At 38.6% G+C, this 23,150-nt stretch overlaps 1 protein-coding gene across 2 annotated transcripts in view; it reads left to right on the top strand.

Annotated features, from left to right (window-relative positions):
* vav3a (vav 3 guanine nucleotide exchange factor a) overlaps window positions 1–23,150 on the top strand; it is a 73,315-nt gene that overhangs the window by 42,194 nt on the left and 7,971 nt on the right. For both annotated transcript variants that reach the window (XM_077245054.1, XM_077245055.1), the window contains exons 7-22: window positions 350–418; window positions 515–618; window positions 702–801; window positions 1,138–1,233; window positions 4,514–4,582; window positions 5,494–5,580; window positions 6,623–6,708; window positions 6,855–6,987; window positions 8,354–8,463; window positions 12,824–12,925; window positions 13,467–13,564; window positions 14,823–14,845; window positions 15,495–15,528; window positions 19,514–19,644; window positions 22,482–22,547; window positions 23,060–23,094. In XM_077245054.1, coding sequence (XP_077101169.1) covers window positions 350–418; window positions 515–618; window positions 702–801; window positions 1,138–1,233; window positions 4,514–4,582; window positions 5,494–5,580; window positions 6,623–6,708; window positions 6,855–6,987; window positions 8,354–8,463; window positions 12,824–12,925; window positions 13,467–13,564; window positions 14,823–14,845; window positions 15,495–15,528; window positions 19,514–19,644; window positions 22,482–22,547; window positions 23,060–23,094 — 1,343 coding nt within the window. The remainder of the gene's footprint in view (window positions 1–349; window positions 419–514; window positions 619–701; window positions 802–1,137; window positions 1,234–4,513; window positions 4,583–5,493; window positions 5,581–6,622; window positions 6,709–6,854; window positions 6,988–8,353; window positions 8,464–12,823; window positions 12,926–13,466; window positions 13,565–14,822; window positions 14,846–15,494; window positions 15,529–19,513; window positions 19,645–22,481; window positions 22,548–23,059; window positions 23,095–23,150) is intronic.

Raw genomic sequence — 23,150 nt, 5'->3', positions numbered from 1 at the left:
ATATCCACTGTAGTTTACTGCAGTATAATAAAATCATGGTCAAAAAATTAAAAAATCTTAGTATGAAAATACACATTTCTGTTATATTTAATGTAGTAAAACCATGGAAAATGTCCACAATGGTTCAAATAGTCATTATATTGCAATATAGTTTTATTGTTACTGTTTTTATTTATTTAAAATCTTAATATGAATATACAACATTTACATTGTAGTTACTACAGTATAATACAACCACTGTACATTTCCATGATGGGTCAAATATTCATTATATTGCAATATATATTTATTGTGTATTAGCTTTGCCCACATCAGCTTCTTGATCTTTGTATTTCATTATTATTTTCAGTTCTTTATGAAGCCTCTGGGACAGTCACTGTCTGGTGTGGATATTGAAAAAGTGTTCATCAATATACCAGTGAGTCACAAAACCTTCTCTAATGGAGAACAGATTTGAGCTTAAATCTGTGTGTCATCGCCCCATACTGTGTTTTCATGTTCTATATTCCAACAGGATCTTGTGAAAGTGCACACAAGTCTTGTGAGGGAGATTCAGGATTCAGTGCTTATGCATAACGCCAGTAACCTGCACCAGATCTTTATAAAATACAAAGAAAGGTGATCGGTTTATTCTCTTCAGCTGTTTAAGAAATGAAACCCTGCTTCCTCTTCTCACACGTGTCTGTTTTCCTGTGTGATAGATTAGTCCTGTATGGGAAATACTGCAGTCATGTTGAAACAGCCATTGCGTGTTTGGATGACATCTGTAAGAACAGAGAGGACGTCAGGCAGGTGTTAGAGGTAAGGTATTATCAGACTGTGTTCTTCAAACATCTCTCTGGCACTTTCCATTAATACAGTAGCACAAATCTTTGTTAACTATTATATTATAACTTAAAATTAACTGACTGTATAAAACATTCAGTAAGTGACATAATTTAGAGCCTTTGTACAGCATAGTGGGGAAAAATTCATCTGTCATGAAATGATTTATGAAAGTAGTTTTTATTTTTCACTACCAAAACTGAACTAGCAGAATTTATTTGCTGCTAGACACTGCCACCTGGTGGTGGAAAATAGTACAACACATTTCAGAAAATCTTTATTTTAATAATTTGTTCTATTAATTGTTTTCAGTTATGTTCCAAACGGGCCAACAATGGGAAGTTTACTCTGAGAGATCTGCTAGTTGTTCCGATGCAGAGAGTTCTGAAGTATCATCTGCTTCTACAGGTTTGAACAACATGTCTGCTCCTACACCAACATGTTTTACAGGTGTCTCCAAAAAGTACTTTAAAGACAGCATAAAATGCATAATGTCTATACTGTGACATATTTTATTATAATGTAGTGATGTTAATAATGTAGTGGGACTCGATTTTATTCTATTATATTTGATTTGAACAATTCATCATGATAGGATATGAAATTTCACACACACACACACACACACACACACACACACACACACACACACACACACACACACACACACACACACACACACACACACACACACACACACACACACACACACACACACACACACACACACAGGGTTTAATTTTAGTAAGTAAAATTAAATGAAAATGGGACAACTAGCTGAAATAAGCTAACTTTGTTTTTTAATCAATACTTTTTTAAATTTCAGTTAATGTATATTTTATTTAATATATATATATATATATATATATATATATATATATATATATATATATATATAAAACTAAAACCATAAAAATATTTTTGCTGCTTTAATTTATATATATATATATATATATATATATATATATATATATATATATATATATATAAAGCTTAATTAAATTCATTTTTATATATAAATATAGTACTATATAAAATAATAAATATATTACTAGTAATATTTTCTTAGCCCATCAGATATTGGTTTTGATAGAAGGAAAGTAATTTCAGAGGTGGATAAAGATGTTAATATTATTGTTATTTTGATTAAATTTTATTAAATTATATAATTATATTAAATTATAATATTATTGTTATTTCTTTTCATTTATCATAATATGCACTGATTAATGTGCTCTGATTGAAGCAATAGGGTCAGTTCTTCTTTCATGTCGTCTTTAAATGACTGCTTGACTGCTAATGTCCACTAGGGGCAGTGGTGTCTGTCTTCACAGAGAAATCCCCCAGTAGAGGCAGTGCAGTGTAATATATTCCACTGTCCTCCAGTAGAGGCAGTATAATTCACATAATGGAGAAGCAGCATGCTTCACCCAGCCCATTATGTTTGGTTTGGCTCTATTCCATAAACATCTCACGCAGTCTGCCATGAATATTTCATAGTGTGTCTCTGTCCATCACACGTTAGGTCTACTGCATGACCAAGCTATGAGGGGATTTAGAAAGAAATGTGAATGAAAGAAAAGAAAAGTAGAGAGAGGTACATAGCGTGTGTAGACTGAATCCACCACAATCCTCCTGCTGTTGCAGGAACCTTTTGCCTCTCAGCGGACAGAACAGCGAAGGTGTTTTCTGTGTGTGTGTGTGTGTTTGTGTGTGTGTGTGTGTGTGTGTGTGTGTGTGTGTGTGTGTTTGTGTAAGCATCTACTTAGCATGCCTGCATGGCTGTCCACAGCTCAGTTCACCTCCCTGCCCATCTGGCCAGCTGTTGGTTTATGGAACGTGTCTGTGTGTGTGTGTGTGTGTGTGTGTGTGTGTGTGTGTGTGTGTGTGTGTGTGTGTGTGTGTGTGTGTGTGTGTGTGTGTGTGTGTTCGCGTGTGCAGATAGAGCGTCTGTCTGTCTGCTGCCCCTCTGGAGAGCAGGCTAGCGTGTGACAGACTGTCTTTCTCTGCTCTTTGCTCTGCTGGAGAAAACCTTGGCCAATGAGAGAAAGAGCAAACTAGCTTTACAGAATGAGTTATATTAAAAAAATTATTCATATATAATCTGTTATTAAATATTCTAATATTTAGCTATTCAAATTAAATAAATAATTATTCTTCATTTACTCCAAATATTTTTTTTCAACACGGATGCATTAAATTGATCAAATGTGAGAGTAAATTTTTACATGGCTACAAAAAGTTCTATTTCAAATAAATGCTGTTGAACGTTTTGTTTAAAGTTGATCAAAGAATCCTGAAAAAATATAACAATTTCAACAAATATATAAAGCAGCACAACTGTTTTCAACATTGATAATAATAAGACAGACTTCTTCCAAAAAACATTAAAAAATCTTACCAACCCCAAACTTTTTTTTACTCTGTTCAGGTTTAAATTAGATTTTGAAAATATGATTTTTTTCTGTAACTGTGTTAAGAAGTCAAAGTAATGTTCATAAATCAGGAAGTAAGAATATACATTATATTTACATAAAAAGTGAATAAATTGCTCCAACTAAGCCAATACATATCTTTTTAAAGTGGTAATAGTTTTTCCATTGGTTGACAGAAACGGTGATGAGCGAATGCTAGTGATGTGACAAATTTTGAGCATATTTTGTGCAATAGTTTGACATAAAAGGTGTAAGTGGGCCAGACGTTCCAATACTGCGATGCTGCTCTGTGAAATCACGTTTGAATGATATTCACCAAGAATTCGGCAAACGTTTGGATAAGAGATTGGCTGCATTTTATTTCTGCTGTAATCTCTGTGTTAGTGTCATACCTCCTTTCTGTCTCTATCTCTCTCTTTCGCTGTGTGAGGGCAGAAGGAAGTGAGAATGAAAAATAAGGTGATGTCCGTCTTTCTGCTGATAATAATGCGCAGGTTCAGCTTGACTGACGCAGGGGATTTGGCGTGTGCTGGATGGCAATATATCTCTTAGGCCAAAAGGAAGCCATTTATCAGACCCGAGTAAAGGACATTCATAGCACCTTCCCTTATCCTACAGACTGGCCCAGATGTCTTGTTTACTTCATCCCGGAGCAGGAAGGCAATTTCAACCCCACAAAAACCTTTTGCTTCTCATTTCAATTCTTGAACCTGCGATGCCGGTTGGGATATTATCTCAGCTTGTGTGTGTGTGTTTGTGCATCTGAATGTGTGTGTATGAGGGGGGGGAAAGAGAAAGTAAGCTAAAAATACATGTTTGTTTTATCATTGTATTCTAATGTTTGCCACATAATCACCTTGTATAATCTTGTAATCAATTTTTTTGTTGGTGTCTTTGTATCAGGGTCACCTGCTTTTTTTTTTTTTTTTTTACGGAGCAGGGATTGATGAACACGCACGTAAAATCAAATAATAAAAAAATTAATTCTGCTTCAGTGTAACCTGCGCCTAAAGTGTTACCGAATGTTGTTACATTTTAGATGACTTATAGCTGTTCTTTCTATAATGTTGGTAAACAATTTGCACGGTTATTAAGTAGGAGTTATGAGAGCGTGTGAAAGTGACAGATGTCCTCCGGCTCGGCTTCGCTCCTGTACATCTGACTGTCTGCTGTGTTCATCATCATCTGGTGATAATAAGACACTGAGACACGGGCCGTGAACACCATCTCATATCTCTCTTCCTTCCTGACAGGAACTGGTGAAACACACCCATGATGCCTCAGACAAGAGTAATTTACGACAAGCGCTGGACGCCATGAAGGTGGGTTGAGTGTATAAATGTCCTTTTCATAAGCTGCCTGTTGCCTTGACTTCTGGGTGGTGGTCCACTGAGAAGTCTGCAGCAGTGTGAGCGCTCATTTGAACCATAAAATGACAAATGAGGCTTCCTACAGTCTTCACCCAACGGTTAGACCTTGTTATCTGCTCTCATACACGCATTTAGCTCCTCATCATTGTATAATTTATACGAACAGGCTTTTAATCACCCATCTTTCTGTGATATTAGAAGCCTTGTACAATTTGAAATTACAACAGTGACAAATTTCATTCTCTTATAGCTATTTATTTTGCATGGGCATGCATGAACTTTTTCGTACGAAAAGCTTTCGTTGAAAATCAATGTGGCCCTCTTGACTCAGACATGATCAAGATGGTGCCGAATGCATCTTGACAGGTAACCATCCGTTAATTGAGGCAAATCAAGCTGAGAAGATTTTGCAGATTGCACCGAGGGCTGTGATGATTTCATTTGGATAAATTAGCCACTTAGCATTGATTGGGGTATCGGGCTAACGCGGTTAACCTCCTCAAGTGCTCCCCTTTAAGATCCTCACGGTGGGCGAGCAGCCCCCCACTCTCTGATTATTCTAGATACCACATGATGAATGAGTCGCTAAACTCCACTCACGGGAACGGCGGGCGCTGTGTTCGCAATGAGATTTGTCAAATAAGCCTTGCCTTTCAGACGCTAAATCTTATTTTGCATTTTTAGACAGAAATAAGTGCCTTGAAAACATCACATGGGGCGATGTTGTCAATAAGGAAGCTGGCGAGGAAATATGGTTATTTTTAGGTCTCGGATAGAAATATTTCCTTGTTTATACGCAGGTCAAAGTCTAAGCATGATGAATGTTAAGGTGTTTTGTTTGTGTTCTCCTTTGTTCTCCTCAGGATCTGGCCCAGTATGTCAACGAGGTGAAGAGAGACATCGAGACTCTACGAGACATCGACCAGTACCAGAAATCTATAGAAAACCTTGTGAGCTAAATCACACACTACATATAACATTTAAAAAGCAGTGCTAGGGAAACTACTGTAATCAAACTACACTTTTGATAAAGTATCTAGCTACATTATAAGCTTAAAAGACCTCAGTATTCACTGGGACCAGATCATTTACACCCGATACCACATAGATCAAGCTTACAAGTTTTTTCAGTAGAAGATCCCCATTGTGTACCTCATGCAAGAGTCTACTGCCTCTGAAACAACATTTTATTTTACTGAGGACATCATACATTGTTTCATTTGCTTTTTTTTAAACAAAAATAATATATTTAACACAATTAATTCAGATTCCTTTATAGAAGTTTTATCAAAGTTGAATTAAAATTAATCACTTTGATAATTGGTTATTTCAGACATTATTTTCAGATATATTATTTTTCCAAATTGTTTAGTATTACATAATATAATTAGAAAAAAATGTATACTGTATATATACATATAGAATTTATAATAAAATATATAATTTGTTTTTAAAACAGATAATTAAACAATACAAAAAACATATTTATAAAAGCCTTTCACAAATGTAGCAAAGTCTTTCAGTATTTAACCCGAAAATATATTTCACTATCAAAAAATTCATGAAAAGTATTCAATCAATATCTGAGAATACTATTAAGATCATTAAAATGAATCACTGAATCCTTAACCATTGAAACAATCCAATTTGCTATTATGATTCACATTTTTAAGAAACAAGTTTTTAGGAAAGCGTATTTGAATGTTTCTGTTGAAAGGCTGTGTGCTTCTTTATTTACGCTGCACTTTAACTTGGTGGAAAAAAAAGCTACAGTATGTTAATAGAAAAAGCTGAACTATTTTAAAAACAGCAGAGATGGTGTCAGACTACTAAAACGGCACTGATTTGCATGCCTACTTTTAGTAAGTTACTCCCCAGCAGTGACAGTATGAAGCTTTGAACAGTTTTGTGGAGAAAGAATCATCTAACTCAAGAACATTGACCCCTAGCAGTGTACAAGCATTAAGTTTGCTTCATTTCTGTGTTCTGCAGAATCAGTCTCTCCGTAACTATGGGAGACCGAAAGGTGACAGCGAAGTGCGAGTAGCTTCAGTCGACAAACGAGCCAAACAAGACAGGTGAGATGATTAAAGTGTGGAATACTGCTCAGCCTGAAACTCCACAAGTCTTTACCAAGGCCTAAGGGTTATGAAGGTGTCGCCCTCAGGCACCTCTCTTTTATTTTCTCTTTCTCTTTTTGATGTTTGCATTTTTTCTGCTGCAGGCACATCTTTCTGTTTGACGCCGCCGTGATCGTATGCAAACGACGAGGAGATAACTATGAGATGAAGGAGGTGATTGACCTCCACTCCTTTAAGATCACCAACAACCCGACCTCAGAAAGAGAAAACCGAAAGGTGTGCAGCCGGTCTCCTAATTGCCTTCAAAGTTCGCTGCTCCAAAGCCGAGGGCAGCAAATGTGCTGTTATGCTGTCGTGCCATGATCAGTTACTGCAGTAGAGCAGCTTTCATTCGCACAGATGGTGTTTCCTATTAAAAACCGTCTAGCGACTGCTAACGAACGCAGCCGACACCAGACACGGCTAAATTAGAAAACATGATGTTGTTTGTTACTATACATTACATGCTGCTGTGCCAGGACAATTATTGGTTAGATAATTCTGTAGATATTACATGTGCAAGAGTTTCACTGAGAAATGGAACTGCAGTTTTAAGCATGCAATTTAAACATCACTATTACGTTTTCTCATATTTGCAGTAAGTGATTTAAACAATCTTTGTGCTACAAACATGAGTAATGCCTCAAATTGTCTGGGTTTTTGAGGAAAGGTGTTTTTGTTAATTTAAGTTAATTTAATATACATGAATTTTTTATCTATTTATGTATATCTATTTCAAATCAACTTAATTTCTATCCATTATTCTAAAAATAATAAGAAATGTTTGTTGAGCAGCAAATCAGCATATTAGAATGATTTCTGAAGGATCATGTGACACTGAAGACTGGAGTAATGATGCTGAAAATTCAGCTTTATAATCACAGGAATAACTTACACTTTTAAATATTATAAAGTCATTCTAAGTTGTTCTTTTAATTATAGTAATATTTCACAATGTTACTGTTTTTACTGTAAAACATGTAAAAATATTACAAACCTATCTTTTGAGTAGTAGTGTACATAATATCTGGATATGAAAAGCATGATAATGCCACACTATAGAGGCTGTTTTTACTTGGGCAATCACCCTAAACACCTTAGCCACGCCCTAGAAACCATACAGAACACCTTAGCAACACGCTAAAAGCCCCATAGCGTAGTGTCTGCACTAAAAAAACCTCCTTTTTATTTATTTCATAACACCAAATCAATCAAATAATTGAAGACAGAGAAGCCTAGTGTCCAGATACGTAACTGCTTATTGAACTGCATTATACATTTGTTCACACTGCACATAAACAAAATATTTGTATTTTGAATCTGACTGTCCTGTTCCATTTGTTTTACATCACTTGCGATGTGATGTAATTGTCAGCACAATGCGATACCAGGATGATCCAGCAATATTTGACTGTAGCATTTCGTCAGTCTTGCATAAACAACAGTGACCCCCTCACACCATTATGCTTTGTACTCTCATCCTTGTTAGAGCATCTTTGATGTTTTGAATCAAACGGCTTTCGCTTTATCTGTGTGTGTGTGTGTGTGTGTGTGTGTTTTGCATTTATAACATGGATGTTCTTGCATTCTCGGTCTCTTCCAGTGGTGCCACGGATTCTACCTTACACACAACCAGGGTCAGAACGGCTTTGAGTTCTTCTTCAAAACCAAGGAGCTAAAGAAGAAATGGCTGGAGCAGTTTGGCATGGCATTGTGAGTGTGTGTGTTACAGTATGACCTCTTAAGGTCTGCACTGTGCTGTTTTTTAGGTTTGTTATCTGCCTTGCCTTGACAACAGACACAGACACAAAGACATGATTTAGCTATGACAGTATGTCCTGGCCCTGGTTCAGGACTAAAACACCATTAGTGTATATTTTTACTACAGAACAAACACAGTAATGAGGACAGACTTGCTTACCCAAGCATTTTTGCAGTGGTGTATCTTATAAAACATAATGTGACCCAAAGGGTTTTCATTCTCTCAGAGTGGTTGGTTCAGTTTTGCAGATAGACTGGAGTAATATGCCAGGTATTTTTTCCTTTCCTTTTCTTTTTGTAAGTTTGGGTGTTTTTAAGAAGATATAGTCTGCATTATTTTAGATATAGTCTGCTGGTATTTTAGTGGAACTAAAGTCCACTAATAATGCTTCTTGCATTAAAACCTGTCCTAATTTAGCTTTGCATGACCATTTTTTTCTCTGATGCTTACAGGAATAGCTCACTGAAAATATTGAATTCAGTTATTTACTCACTGTCATGTCAACAGCGTCTTCTTGACATGTTGACAACATGAACCAAACTTTTTCAGGCCTCAGCTACAACTACGGTGTTTGAGGGCGGGTAAAAGTAGACGGTTTTCACGGGCAGCCAATGAAAACCATAGGCTGGCATTATGCAGATTTGTTACAAACAGAAGTAAATTTGTGCTGGAATTACTGACGACTTGTTTCAGGTAATTCAGAATTGGTTCTTTCTTTTGGGAGACAAAATTAAAATTTTATCATACACTTTGATCTTTGAAACTGTGCAGAACTTTTACATTCTCAAACTGCTACTATATTACACATAATATACGTAAAAGCACAAAGGGGCACTTTAAACAAGCGCTCAGGGTTGCCAGATGCCAGCAAGGTTTTCCAGCCCAAAACCTTGTCAAAAACTGCGAGAATGCACAAAAAAACGTCCAAAATTGTTTTGGCTTGTTTCTCGTTTAAACACATTGAAATCATTAATGAGCTTTAAAATTACCCATTTTTCGACTATCTGATTTCAGAAACAATATTCAATCAAATGAACGCAAAAGTAGGCTACACTGACCTCAGTCAGACTATTCTACTATTAAACTATTAGCTAATGTTACGGAAAATAATGTGATCAACTTGGGCTATCAATGAGGCTGTTTATTGTCAATAAAAGTCGCTTTGAACAAAAGCATTCAGTAACATTAAAACATTGAGTGGATATATGGACATACAAAATAACCCACTTTCACATTTCAATCATTTCAAATGGCAAAATGAAACATGCATATTCATGAATAACATTACATGAAAATCACGTTGATTATAGAACAGGGGTGTTGACTTTTTGCAGAGGCAAGTTCATGACTGGCGGGCCAACTCTAAGCTACACAAAAAATGGCTCCGCTCAGGCTGCAGGGCATACGCATTTTGAACTACATAGATGACTGGCTGATTCTAGTGGAGTCAGAGCAGTTGGTGGTTCGGCATTATGTCGTCCTCGCACACATGCAGAATTTGTGGTTGGAGACTCAATGCCAAGAAGGGTGTGCTTTCTCCACTCAGAGATCCATTTTCCTTGGTGTGGTTTGGGATTCAGTCACGATGCGAGTCATTCTATTGCCCGCTCGTGTAGCTGTTATCCTTACAGCCACGAAAGAGTTAAAGCTAGGCCAGTCACGCACTGTGAAACAGTTTCAGAGGCTGTTAGGCCTCATGGCAGTGGCGTCCAATGTGATACCCTTTGGCCTGCTGTACATGAGACCTTTGCAGTGGTGGATCAGGACCAAAGAGTTCTCCCCCAGGGGAAACCCACTTCGTATGATCAAGAATACGCAGCGGTGTCTCCGCGCCTTGGTTATATGGAAGAAACCTTGGTTCCTATCCCAGGGTCCAGTGTTAGGAGCTCTTTTGCCATCAAGTTGCGCTCTAGACAGATGCTCCCCTCCTTGGCTGGGGAGCGGTAATGGAAGGCCGCCCAGCTCAGGGTCTATGGAGGAGTCATCATCTTTCGTGGCACATAAATTGCCTGGAGATGATGGCAGTCTTCAATGCGTTGAGACAATTCCTCCCAGACCCAGACCTGAGGGGCCATCATGTGCTTGTCCGGTTAGACAAAACATTGTTGGTCTCCTATATAAATCATCAAGGGGATCTGCGTTCACGTCCACTATGCAAACTGCACACCAGATTCTCTTGTGGTCCCTAGGGAAGCTGCTCTCCCTGAGAGTAGTTTATATTCCAGGGCATCAGAATGTAGGAGCAGACATCCTGTTGAGGCAGTGGCTGAGGCCCGAGGAATGGAGGCTTCACACCGAGGTGGTGGAGCAGATTTGTTTTTTTTTTGGCTAGGCACAGGGGGATCTGTTTGCGTCTCAGGATATGACGCACTGTCCACTTTGGTTCTCCCTCACACACCCAGCTCCCTTGGGGCTGGACGCTGTGGTATAGACATGGCCGGGGCTACGTCTGTAAGTTTTTCCCCAATTACTCTGCTCCCAGGAGTTCAGGAGAAGGTCCGCCGGGACGGAATAAGTCTACTACTAGTTGCACAGAACTGGCCCGAGCTGACTAGTTCTCGGACCTGGTGTCCCTCCTCGACCCCAGCCCAGGGGGGGGGGGGGGGGGGGGGGCCTTTGGTGCACGTTTCCTCCGTGGTGCTTGTAGACCAGGACAGGAGTATGGCGGCTTAGAAGCCTTATTATATAAGGAGGTATCCCTGCAGTATTTGGTATGCTGCAGGCTGGTCCTCTTCGCTCTCATTCGTAAGGTTTTACAACTTCGTTCTGGGTCCTGAGCCCCAAGTTCACTGGTGCTCTTGTCTTAGTTGTGCTCTCAGAATTCACACAGGCAGGCTCTGGTTCGTATGGCTTTCGGCATTCTCGTTCCCAAAGCGCCATCGACGCAGCGCAAGTTCCCTCGAAAGGGAACGTCTCAGGTTACGACTGTAACCCTAGTTCCCTGACCTTGCGTCACTTTGCCATACTCACTGCATTCCTGTGATTGACTTACTTCGGCTAAATCGAAGCTAACGCCAGTCTGACTGGATGTGCATTTATCATTTCCTGGTTGTGACGTCACCCGCCTGTGACACTCACTCTCACCATTAGACTAGTTGACACAAGTGCTTCAGACGCAATCACACAGGGGCGTTCCCAAAGCGTCATCAACGCAGCGTCTCGTTCCCTTCTCAGGGAGATGTTTTCTATGAAAAATAAACAGAGGCTTTTTATCTTCCTTTACTTTAATTTGATTCCATTCACTATTCTCAGGGGAATTGGAGATTCAAGTAAATCTTTTTTTATTATGAAATACTAAGGCAATAAGTGATCCCACAGCATACCTATGAGAAAAAAAGAGAGTGAGAGAAAATATATTTATAATTCCTGGCAAATGACAGCAACAATCAGTAAAATGCAGATGAAAAACGCAATAAACCATGTGACAAGTGATCCACTGTACCAAATTTCAAACGTCATATATATCCAAAAAAGGCACATCCATGAAAAAAAAACTAAAAAACATTGGAATAAGACAGGAGAAAAAAGTGTAATGCACCAAAGACAGAAGACAGGGCTCTGATTAATTAGATAACACGTTTTTAACAGATTTATCTGAAGGGCTCATTAATTCTTGCGAACAGTGGTGAGTCAGTGCTCTCTTTCTCTCTGTCATGTGTCATCAGATCAGTTGGCAGCTGAAAGCTGATTGGATATTAGTGCTGTTACATACTCCGAGCCTAATGACATGACATCAGCAAGCAAAGACTGCTCTCTCATCTGTCCGTCATCCATTAATGCCTTTATTATGAGGGCACTCACCGCTCAAGGGTTATTCAAGATGGATCGAGCGAGAAAAAACAGAAAGCGGGTGGAGAGTCTTGGACTATAAAACAGTAATAGAGCCACAAATGACATCTTGACTCCTGCCCTGCTGATGCTGTAATAAGTAGTGCATGCTAAGACAGCAACACTATTGCTTTCGCTCATACTACATAATAATATAAAACAGATGATTCGTTAGAATATAATTTTGTTATGTTTGTAAATTTTGTTATGTGTTATGCAGTACATTCAGGGATCTGGTTAAAAAGCTTTGTGGTATTGAGTTTTACATGGTCGTCATTAGATATTTGTATTTTCAGGAGAATTTTTTTTTAGTTACCCTTATGTGTTTTAAGAGGCAATCACAGCTGATTCGATGGGGGAAGCAGATTACAGGTGGAAACAAGCGGTTCTATGTTCACGAGTTACGTTATGAAAAGTCTTCAGTCTTATTTTTAACACCCACTTTCTCTCTGTCTTTCTCTCTCTCTTTCTCTCTCTCAACAGATCGAACATCTGTCCAGAGAGCGGGAAAAGTAATTTCCATGAGTTCCGCATGCACACCTTTGAGACGACCACATCCTGCAGCTCGTGTGAAATGCTGCTGAGGTGAGCTCACTGTTGAAGCTTTGTGAAATGACACTGTATACCCACAATGCACATTAATGAGATCGATATTGCACATAGACTAAGTGAGTAAGTGAGAGGGAAAGACAGTGGTAAATCAAGGATTTGTATGGATAATCATAGATTCGATGATTGCAGAGTTGATGAATTGGCAGACGATGGGCCAATTAGAGCAGAGTATGTAGGCTTGGCCCAATCACATGTAGATCATTCCTGAATAGTGTTGTAATGGAATGGAATAATGGTAGATGTTAATGCAAGTTTGTCTATCTATCTATCTATCTATCTATCTATCTATCTATCTATCTATCTATCTATCTATCTATCTATCTATCTATCTATCTATCTATCTATCTGTCTATCTATCTATCTATCTATCTATCTATCTATCTATCTATCTATCTATCTATCTATCTATCTATCTATCTGTCTGTCTGTCTGTCTGTCTGTCTGTCTGTCTGTCTGTCTGTCTGTCTATCTATCTATCTATTTATTTATCTATCTACCTATCTGTCTATCTCAGAGGAGTCTTCTATCAAGGCTACCGATGCTCCAAATGTGGTGCTGGCGCTCATAAGGAGTGTCTCGGCAGGGTGGACGTCTGTGTCAAAAGCAGTGCCGGTGAGCCCTGCATTCAACACAACAAACACTGTCTAGCAATTTCTGTGCATGCACACTATGAATCATCTATTTACAGAGCTGATGGAGCCTCTGGCTCATGTTTCAGTGTTATGTGATGTCGTCTAACCTCGCTGCACACTAATGATTGACCTACAGTACACTGTAGTGTAACTGACAGGGCAATAAAAGCTGTCAACATGCAGAGATTCCTAATAATCTAACCTAGACCACATAGATGAGCGTGATGTCTGATGACAAACAGACAAACAGGCCTGGTTGGGTTCCTGAACTCGTGATGTATGCATATGTGTGTTGTAGATTCACTTACTCATCATAGAAAGGACGATGTGAGATTCTGCTTTACCACATTTGACTTTTAGGGCGTTAGGCCACAGATAAGATTAGTTTATGTAGAAATGTTCTACCTTTACCTCAACAGATATATCATCTTAATCTTTTATTTTCTATATGATTGTTTGCTGTTTTTATTAAATCTTTGTTTTTCAACATGCAAGCAGGGATGATGGAATTTATTGAAATAATTGATTAATTTAGTCAATATATTAAAGCATTTAATACATCCAAGAGTTAACACACACAGAGGCGTAGACGCAGGCATGCACATACAAACACAGAGTTGAATCTTGTGGACAAAACAACAAAGAGGCCAGACTTGACAAACACACACCCTCTGCATGTAACTTTTCACACTCATTTCATTTTCAGTGTCTGGAATTTTCCAGTGAAAATAGATTAACCTTTCATAGTTTATTTTTTCACTCTTAATGTAAACAACTTTTTTGATTTTTGTGGTTGAACAATGTGTTGAGACTATAGAATTCTTGAGAACCCAATATGTGTGTTTGTCAAGTCTGGCCTCTTTGTTGTTTTGTAGACAAGATTCCACTCTGTGTTTTTATGTGCACGCCTGCGTCTATGCCTCTGTGTGTGCATGTTACTAGCTCTTAATGTGTTCGCTAGTGCTACAGGACAAAGTTCACAATGTACACTCAAAGTACTGGCCCAGCCTCTCCCTCGGGAGCCAATGAGACTTGCTCCTGGTGCATAACTCTGTCTAGTCCGGCCCCTCACGTCAATTTAGCTCGGGCAGCTGTTAAGTACCTGCAGCGTAGCAAAACAAATCGTAAATGCTCACAGCACACCGTGTTCCACACACTCTAATGCCAGCGTCTGTACAGTGTGTTTATCTGAATGTGTATATTCACTCTAACCATGCCTGTCTTCAACATGATTGCAGATTCCAGCTCTTTCGGATCACAGGTGAGGTTTTTGTTCAAATAATTCCTTTTCAAGTGAATCTGTGATGTAGTTCTTCCCTGCAGGGCCTCATTTACTCCCATTGAACACATATTAAAATTAGTACTATAAGAAAATTCTCTTTAACAATGCACTTTAGAGTAGCCGCAGCATTTTTCATGGAATTGTTATTGAAGAAATATTACTTTATTAAAGTTTGATGCACTAGTTATGGGGAAACTATGCAATTGTTTCTAGCTCAGAGTTCATTGCAGAATGATATATATGTTATGGATTGTGCATTTATTTAATTGCACACCAGTTTTATTAATTGCATCAATTGCAACACAACACCACGGTCATCATTTTGCAATAACAAACCCAATGTAATTTATATAGCATGTAATAAGGATATTGACTTGCAATTTGCCGAGAGTGCAGTTCAACACTGATGGTTAATTGCATGGAGGAAATTCTCCATTCTCCATTCTTTGGGCATATGTTACAGGATGAACGTTGTGCAGTGGTGTGACAGTGTTTACTTGTTCAAATTAATGATGAGATTATTTGTGCTTTTCCACAAACTTTTACTTAATTATCAAATCATTAATGCATTGCAATGGCTGTGAGTGGCAACAGAATGAATCATGTGATTTATTTACTGTCATTATAGATCGGAAAAAAACCCTGTCGTGGAGAAGATGCAGGTAAATTACAAACACATACAATAAGTCACATTTTGCATTCTTTAAGGAATACGTATTGCAACCAAACACGACTAACCAGAATGTTGTTATTTCTGTCAGTGGATCACAAAAGGATGGTTTTTGAAGCTATTTTAAATACAAGATGTGGTCACTATGGACACCATGATTCTTCAAAACTCTCCTTTTGTGATCTACTAAAAAAATTAGTTTGGAATGACATGTTAAAGTGATATTTCACCCAAAAATTTAAATTCTGTCATCATTTACTCACTTTCATGTTGTTCCAAACCTGTTTGAGTTTCTCTCTCAATACTACCGTCAACTGTCTGGTTACCAATATTCTTCAAAATTTCTTCTTTTGTGTTGATAAAAGAAATGATGACAGCATTTTAATTTTTGGGTGAGCTATCCCCTTAAATGTTAATGCATATAATAATTGAATTTTAGGTGAACAGTTCCTTTAAGTCACAGTTTGGCATGTCTTGCATTGAAATTTGTAAGTTCGTCATTGCTATGGCTTTGGGGTTTCATAAGCGATCATGCTTGCAAAACATGCATAGTCTTGTACATTAATACTTACTTCTTCAATCTGATCCTGATTGCATATTTTTTGTAGTCACTGAGCCGTAGTGTTGTCGTTTGTTGTAAAGGCAAGCTCATACACATAACTAGGGTTTAGTGTCAGATGCAAATCAGATATAAGCAGGAAACACAATGTGCGAAGACATTTAACCACTGTTACTCCATTTACTAGCATAGATAGGCCCAATAATTAACCCAGTAAATGTTCACTCTGTTTAATTGTATTATGTAGGCATCTTAAGCTGTGGAGAGCTTCTTCAGTTCAGAAGTGTGAGCTTCCCTGACCCTCAGTCTAAACTATGTTCGCATAGGTAGTTTAGGCCTGCACAGAAGAGTATTCATGCCATATATTTTAAAGAATATTTTGTTTTATTCATATGAATGTTTTGAGTAACCTCCTCACTCTTTCATGAACTAATAACCGCTCTCAAATATACTGTATCATGGTCTGGTGATTGGTTTAGACCATTATAATCTAATTTAACTGACACTTGATAATGGGCGTTGTAACGTTTTTACAGAAACACCTTTTGACCGAAATATGACCCCAAGTGACCCTTTCAACCAGGATGCAAATTATGGGGGTTATGAAGTTTTTTATAAATGTACATTACTTTCACATTTTATTTTAAAATACCTCATTTTAATTAAGGTAGGTAGATGTGTAACACTGCAAAAGACGCGACCATATCGGTTAAACCCGTCCATCTAGCACACATACAGTACATAGAAAATGTATACAGTACATACAAAAACCAAAGAAAAACAAGATTTGGAATGGAAAAACATGTTTTGTCTAATAGAAGACCCAAGTCTTTGCAACATCTTTCATTCACATCTTTCAACGACCCACTCAAAACGGTCTTGCGAATCACTGAGATAGATGACTTTCACCACATCAACAACATGTTCGATCTCACATCGCTACTGTTCAGCAGCAGTCGTTCTACCCAATAGTCTGTCGTAAAGAGGGCCACATTATCTTTAATTATGTTTTCACAGCGCTATTGATAGTTTGATCAATACTTAAGAGGTGATAAATGTCCACCTGGGATACAGGTTCAGATATCAGGGGAGAGACTGCAGGTCTGCATGCTGATGGAGCAACGCACCTCCCTCGCCCTTATTTTTAATAGCTTCATGCATATTTGAAATAAACGGGTGAATCAAGCTAAATTGCAAGTTGTTGTTTCTCACCCCCACAAACACGATACACCCTCTCCTGAGTTCATTATATCTCTTTAAAGTCACCCTGTCTGCATGGAGCCGTGAGAGGCCTACTGATCCCACACAATATTGGGGTCGGTAGATTCATTAAAGTTATGGTGAGAAAAGCTCTCTGTGTAGTATTTGCTGTCATGGGAATCTCTCTGTTTGAATTAAAGTAGTTCCTTCCTGCCTGTTCAGCGCTGCTGGATTTTTCATCATCAGAAACAGCCTTTCTAAAAAACAATGCTTGTTCACTTTGGCTGAATTTGTTATTTCATGTGCAGTCGTTTCATATCTTTGTGCATAAACGATATTTCGAAAAAGTGCTGGTTTTTGAGAAGCTTTGAGAAGCTCTTTTGTATTGTAAACACTTAAACTTGCAGTTTTGTTTTCTTTTGGCACATTCAGGCGACCTTTTTGTGAGCTGTTTTGATGCAAAAATGCATTTTAGTGTTTATTGGTGCTGACTCTCTGCCCTTGTGCACAAAGGTTCTTAGCTTAGCATGCCAGCAAGACGCTTCCCTACAGAGAAGCACAAGCTCACGCTGTTCTTTAAAGCGTCTTCAAAGACAGCCCGCCGCGCTTGGAGGCTCAGGACCTTGGGTGATCTGCTGGGCTGGAAGGCTTCAGCCACAGCTGGTTGCATTAAGAGAGTCTACACTCGCCTCTCATCATCAGAACGGCAGAATATATAGAGCTGCAGCAACCAGCTGAGACCATCACTATTGACCCTTCAGCAAACCAGCCCTGTGCACACAAACACACTCATTCATAGCTCACTGGAGCGTCTGAACGACTGTCCTCTCGGCACAGTTCTCCCCACGGCACACGCGAGACCTGTGCGTGCAATTACTTGAACGAATGAAACTGTGTTTTAATACTAATTAGGGTAATAGCCAGACTGAACAGGTGATGTTTGTGGTCAACTTGTCTTCGTACACACTCTGGGGGGAATTTGCTAAAGGCTGTGACACACCAAGCTGACGACAAAGAACAAGCGGTGACGAAAGCCAATTGTGTTGTCACCTCGCGGCCAAAAAGCTGCGCTTGAACACACAGCAAAGACCACAGCTGACTGCAAACTAGCACATGCGTTAGGCACCTACTTGTGTGCAAGTATAACTGTCTGTATCAGCAGGTATCAATAGTCTATTTTTGTCATTCAAAAAGAGAAACCGAAACTAGGACTGCATATGTACAAACTGTAAACAAAGCAGCTTGCTTACCATTTTGAATATTAATAATGCTGATTACTTTCTTCATTCGAGGCGGCTTATGTTGTTATGAAAATATTTGCATATCGGAATGCAAAGTTAAGATGGCGTAAAATTAGATCAGCATTCTGACTGTGCCGTCTTGAGTTCTTTGCTCGTTTTCATCACTTCGCTGTTATTGGACTCGTTCACTAAACTGAACAGCCAATCAGAGCGATCTCTCTCACCAAAGTGCAAGCGGGCGATTCAACATGCTGAATGCCTGACAACAGCCGACATGTGGAACACACCGCAAAAACTGGCCTGACAGGCGATGGCCTGACGTTGGCCGATGGTGTTTCACGGCCCTAAGAATGAATTGCATCCAATGATAGCACTGTTTATTAACATTTTTGCTTTGGTATTCAATTTACAAAAAAATCAAAGAATAGCAAGAAAAAAGGCCAGCTATGGTTTTAAATGCTAGTTTGTGGAGAGACATTTTATTAACATTTTGAATTAGCTTTTATTTTCAGTTCTTTTGTCATTTTTATTAGTTTTTTTAAATTTATATTACACTTTCATTTATATTTATTTCAGTTTTACTTTAGAAATATTAATACTCAAATGTTTTTTATTTCAGTTTTATTTTGTATCCGACACACTAGAGTGATCAAGGAATAGCACAAACATGACCAGCTACAGTTTTAAATGCAGGATGCTGCGAGACTGTCTGCATGAATGCACTGCATGCATGATAGCACGAACGCTCGAGACAAAACATGAGCTCACTGACATTTTTATGATGGATTGACTTAATTTTTCTGTCACCTGTTGTGATTTATGATCACCACGTCACGTAAATAAACCTGTTCTTTATGTGCTGGAATGTCAAAGTATGCAGTAATGACACTCTGTCAAAGTTCAGCATGCTCGTTGGCAATATAGATGAACACACAAATGCATTATTTTAAAAATGTTTCTGTTTTTTTACCCCCCAGATCTACCTAAGATGCAGGTCATCCGTAATTATTATTGTGTTCCGAGCCCCCCGTACGGCCCACCGCTTAAAATCAACGTTGGTGACGTAGTTGAGGTGATGGAGGCGAACATTCGCTGCCCTTGGTGGAAGGTGAGACAGTTTTACTCGCTCATCATAAACTTTTAAGTCATGCAGCCCTGCAGGAACAGCGCTAGCATGTGTTTAGCTGCTAATTGATGGCCTCTCGTGTTTGTGGCAAAGGCCGAGCGACTGTGTTGTTATGCTTTGCTAAGTGTGACTGACTGTGAAATGCTAACTAATCCAACCCTTTTTTCAACACAAGAAAGCTGTTGTGGGTTAGGTTTCATAGCCGTACAAAAACACCACACACCAGCACAACGCCCAGAGAGCAGACACGCGCTTGACGAAAGGTTTAATTTGTCACGTTTTAATTGTATAGGAGGTGTTTCTGCACATGCAGTTCTTTGGCATGAGCCACACAAAAGAAAATCACACAAATAGATTTAGATTAATGATTAACTCTTTCTTGGAGTGCAATGCTAATCACTTTCCTATTAACCTTTTCCTCTATTGTGCTTTTAAACTTTTACAAGAAATATGCATTTAGCTTATAGTTTATGTCAGTTCTTTGGCATTAACTTTTCCCCTTAATATTTTCAGTTTTCCTTTTATTTTTGTTTTAGTAAAAAAAAATGTAAACGTTTTTTATAGCCAGCTAAATGTCGCCCCATAAGTCCACACATTGATGACATAATGCTGCGTAGACCAAAAAGTGTGAAGCCTAAAATAACAAATGTGACACGCTACTGCCTTTAAGGGCACATGGTAATCATTGCAAGACTGAAAGTGCGCCATTTGGGGTGGGGTCCAAGTCTCATGCTAATTTTTCTCATGAGAAACAGACCCAGTAAGTGATCCGGTCACCGTGATTTTGCCAAGTAAGACATGTTCCTGGATCAACATATTTTGTTGACCCTGGAACAACATTCCTGTCTGAAAATTTAGTCCTAACCCTGTCCTTACCCCTACACCTACCCCTACCCATAACTTATCCCTAAAATCAGATTGAAATAATAGGTGAACAACACTGATGTAGAAGCATTTAACCCTGGTTGTAAGCCTAAACCTGACATAAACTGTAAACTTGTCCCTCAAATCTGATTGGTTGATTGGAATGTTGTTCCAGGATCAGCAAAGATTTTGATCCAGGAACATGTTGTACTTGGTCACACACTGTGCTCAGATTTGCCAAAATGCCAAAGTCCAGATATTAAAAGTCAGAGATTTGAGAATTTGTTATCAAATTCTATAAAGACCAAAAAGTACCCACATTAATTGTAATTTTTCTCTCATTTGTGTAATTTGTAATAGTCTTAAGGAGGCACACCTAAGAAAAAGTTGATACTTAAATGAAGCAATTGAGTTTTTATGTTTATTAAACTATGAAAGAGCAACTTTTGAGCAGTAAAATGATCTTCTGGGATGGGACACAAAAGAACACGCAGTTCATCTTGATGCCCACTCTTCTTGCTCTGGTTATTTATGTGCCAAGGCAGTGAGGAAACCAGCCAATGATTGTCTAGAGAGCCAAAGAATTGGCAGAGCCTGGCACACACTCGAATGCCCCTACATCCCTCTCCGTCAGACGGGTCCAGCTGTCCAGGACGCTTCTCCACAGCTCTGTTTTAACATGTTAATCTCGTTCTGCCTCATTCTAAGACCGCCATCCGCTGCAGGCTCCGAACGCCCAGCTGTCCCGTGCACCCGGAAGTTGTTTGATTTATTCAATTTGAGCTCATGCAAAATTACACCGCCCGTGTCACCTGAGACCTCGTAATATCCAGCATCCCGCGGCAGCTCCGGACGGAGCAAAGGACGATCAGAGTCCTCGTAGCTGTGGTAACCCGGAGACAATTATTGCCGCTCTGGTGCCTAGACAAACGCAATCATTCACTGTAATTCCATTTGGGCCTTTGGTTGCCATCTGTTTGATCTAACAGGGTTATGAGTTTAATCATTATTAGGCCCTTATCTGAGCAACAACCAATAGTGGGGCGGCATCATGAGAGTGCTGATAAAATGTCAATGCGCTAAATGCATTGGGGAGGAGAGGGGGTGTGCTTAAGGATCCACTTACAAATCAAATTTGCTCAAGGAAGAGGTAGATGAGACAGAAATGCACTTTCTACATCTCCCTGTAAGACTGTCTGAGGAGGAGGAGGAGGAGGAGGAGGAAGGCAAAGTTCCGAGCGTTACCGGCAGAAGAACCATCAGTTGTTGTTATATCATCGACAGCTGTATCGGTATATTGAGGTCATTCTTGAAGTGTCTGTATATAAATTATCTGTCAATTAGAAAAAACTAAACTAAACTAAAACTTAAACCATAAAAAAGTTGAAATAAGAAAAACATTAACTGAAATAAAATAAAATATTTCATTTAGTTGGCTAAGCAACATTTCTCATTTTCATTTAGTTTAAGTTAAGATCCTATATAAATCAAAACATCATTACTCCAGTCTATGAAAAGAATTTATTAAATTTAGCAAAGCATTTATTAAATTGAAATCTTTTGTAACATTGTAAATGGAGGTGTCCATTTACAATGGAATTTAGGGGGATGCAACACTGTCACTTTTGGTCAATTTACTGCATCTTTGTATAAAAGTATCAACTTCTCTCTTTAAAAAAATTAATAAAAATCTTACCACAAATGATTGAATTATATCATTGTTTCCACAAAAAGGTTAAGCAGCGAAAACAGTTTTCAACACTGCTGGATGTATTATACAGTTTGCTCATTCTCCTGGTACTCTTCCTCTATTCTCCCAATACTTTTTCAGCTCTGATGAACTCTGCTGTAAATTTGTAGCGTGTCGTGACTCGTGTTAAGTACTAATTGTTACTGAATAATTGAGGAGGAGTTGCCCAGCTGAACATAATGTAATTATCTTGCCATGGTTTCAGGGTAAAGTCCTGGCAACTAAGGATGTTGGCTTCTTTCCAAGCGACGCAGTGAAGCCTTGCCCATGTGTGAGTACAAATACCAGATTATATTATAATGCTAAAACATTCTTTATTCTCAGCCAAACAAAAACAAATGTGATCAAGGCAAGGTAGGCTTGCCCTTGTGTGCATATGTAAGCACTTCTTCAGTATTGTTTTAGAATGACAGGTGCATTGTAGGTGATTGTTTGTAATGCTGGTTTGTCATGTGAATAGCAGGCATGTGGACAGGATGCGATAACACTATTATCAGCAATATGATTTACAGTCATAATTATGAACAAGTCATATTAAATCATGTGAAGAAAAATATGTCAGGTTATCTTTATGAGTGCATTTAGAAAGCAATTGTGGTTGTAAAAAGATACAGTAAGTGGGGCAGGTTTTAGCGCTAATATGAGCTGTATTGTCCCAGACTTGAGCTGGAAGTTAAAAATACTGTATGAAAATCAGGTTGGGTGGAATTTCAAGAACAAAAGCGCACGTGTGCTCTACTTTTTTCTTTCTCAACTCCTTTTTAATCTCTTTATCTTTTTTAGGTACCCAAACCTATTGACTACTCTTCCCAGCCTTGGTACGATCTTTATTCTCACTACCAGAAAATAAGTTTGTACCAGAATATAACCATTT

The sequence above is a fragment of the Siphateles boraxobius genome, unplaced genomic scaffold (assembly GCF_051911475.1).
Source record: "Siphateles boraxobius isolate OS27281-9 unplaced genomic scaffold, OSU_SipBor_1 26, whole genome shotgun sequence".
NCBI classification, from domain to species: Eukaryota; Metazoa; Chordata; class Actinopteri; order Cypriniformes; family Leuciscidae; genus Siphateles; species Siphateles boraxobius.
The sequence above is the reverse complement of the archived record's forward strand: the minus strand, read 5'-3'. Positions and strand labels throughout refer to the sequence as shown.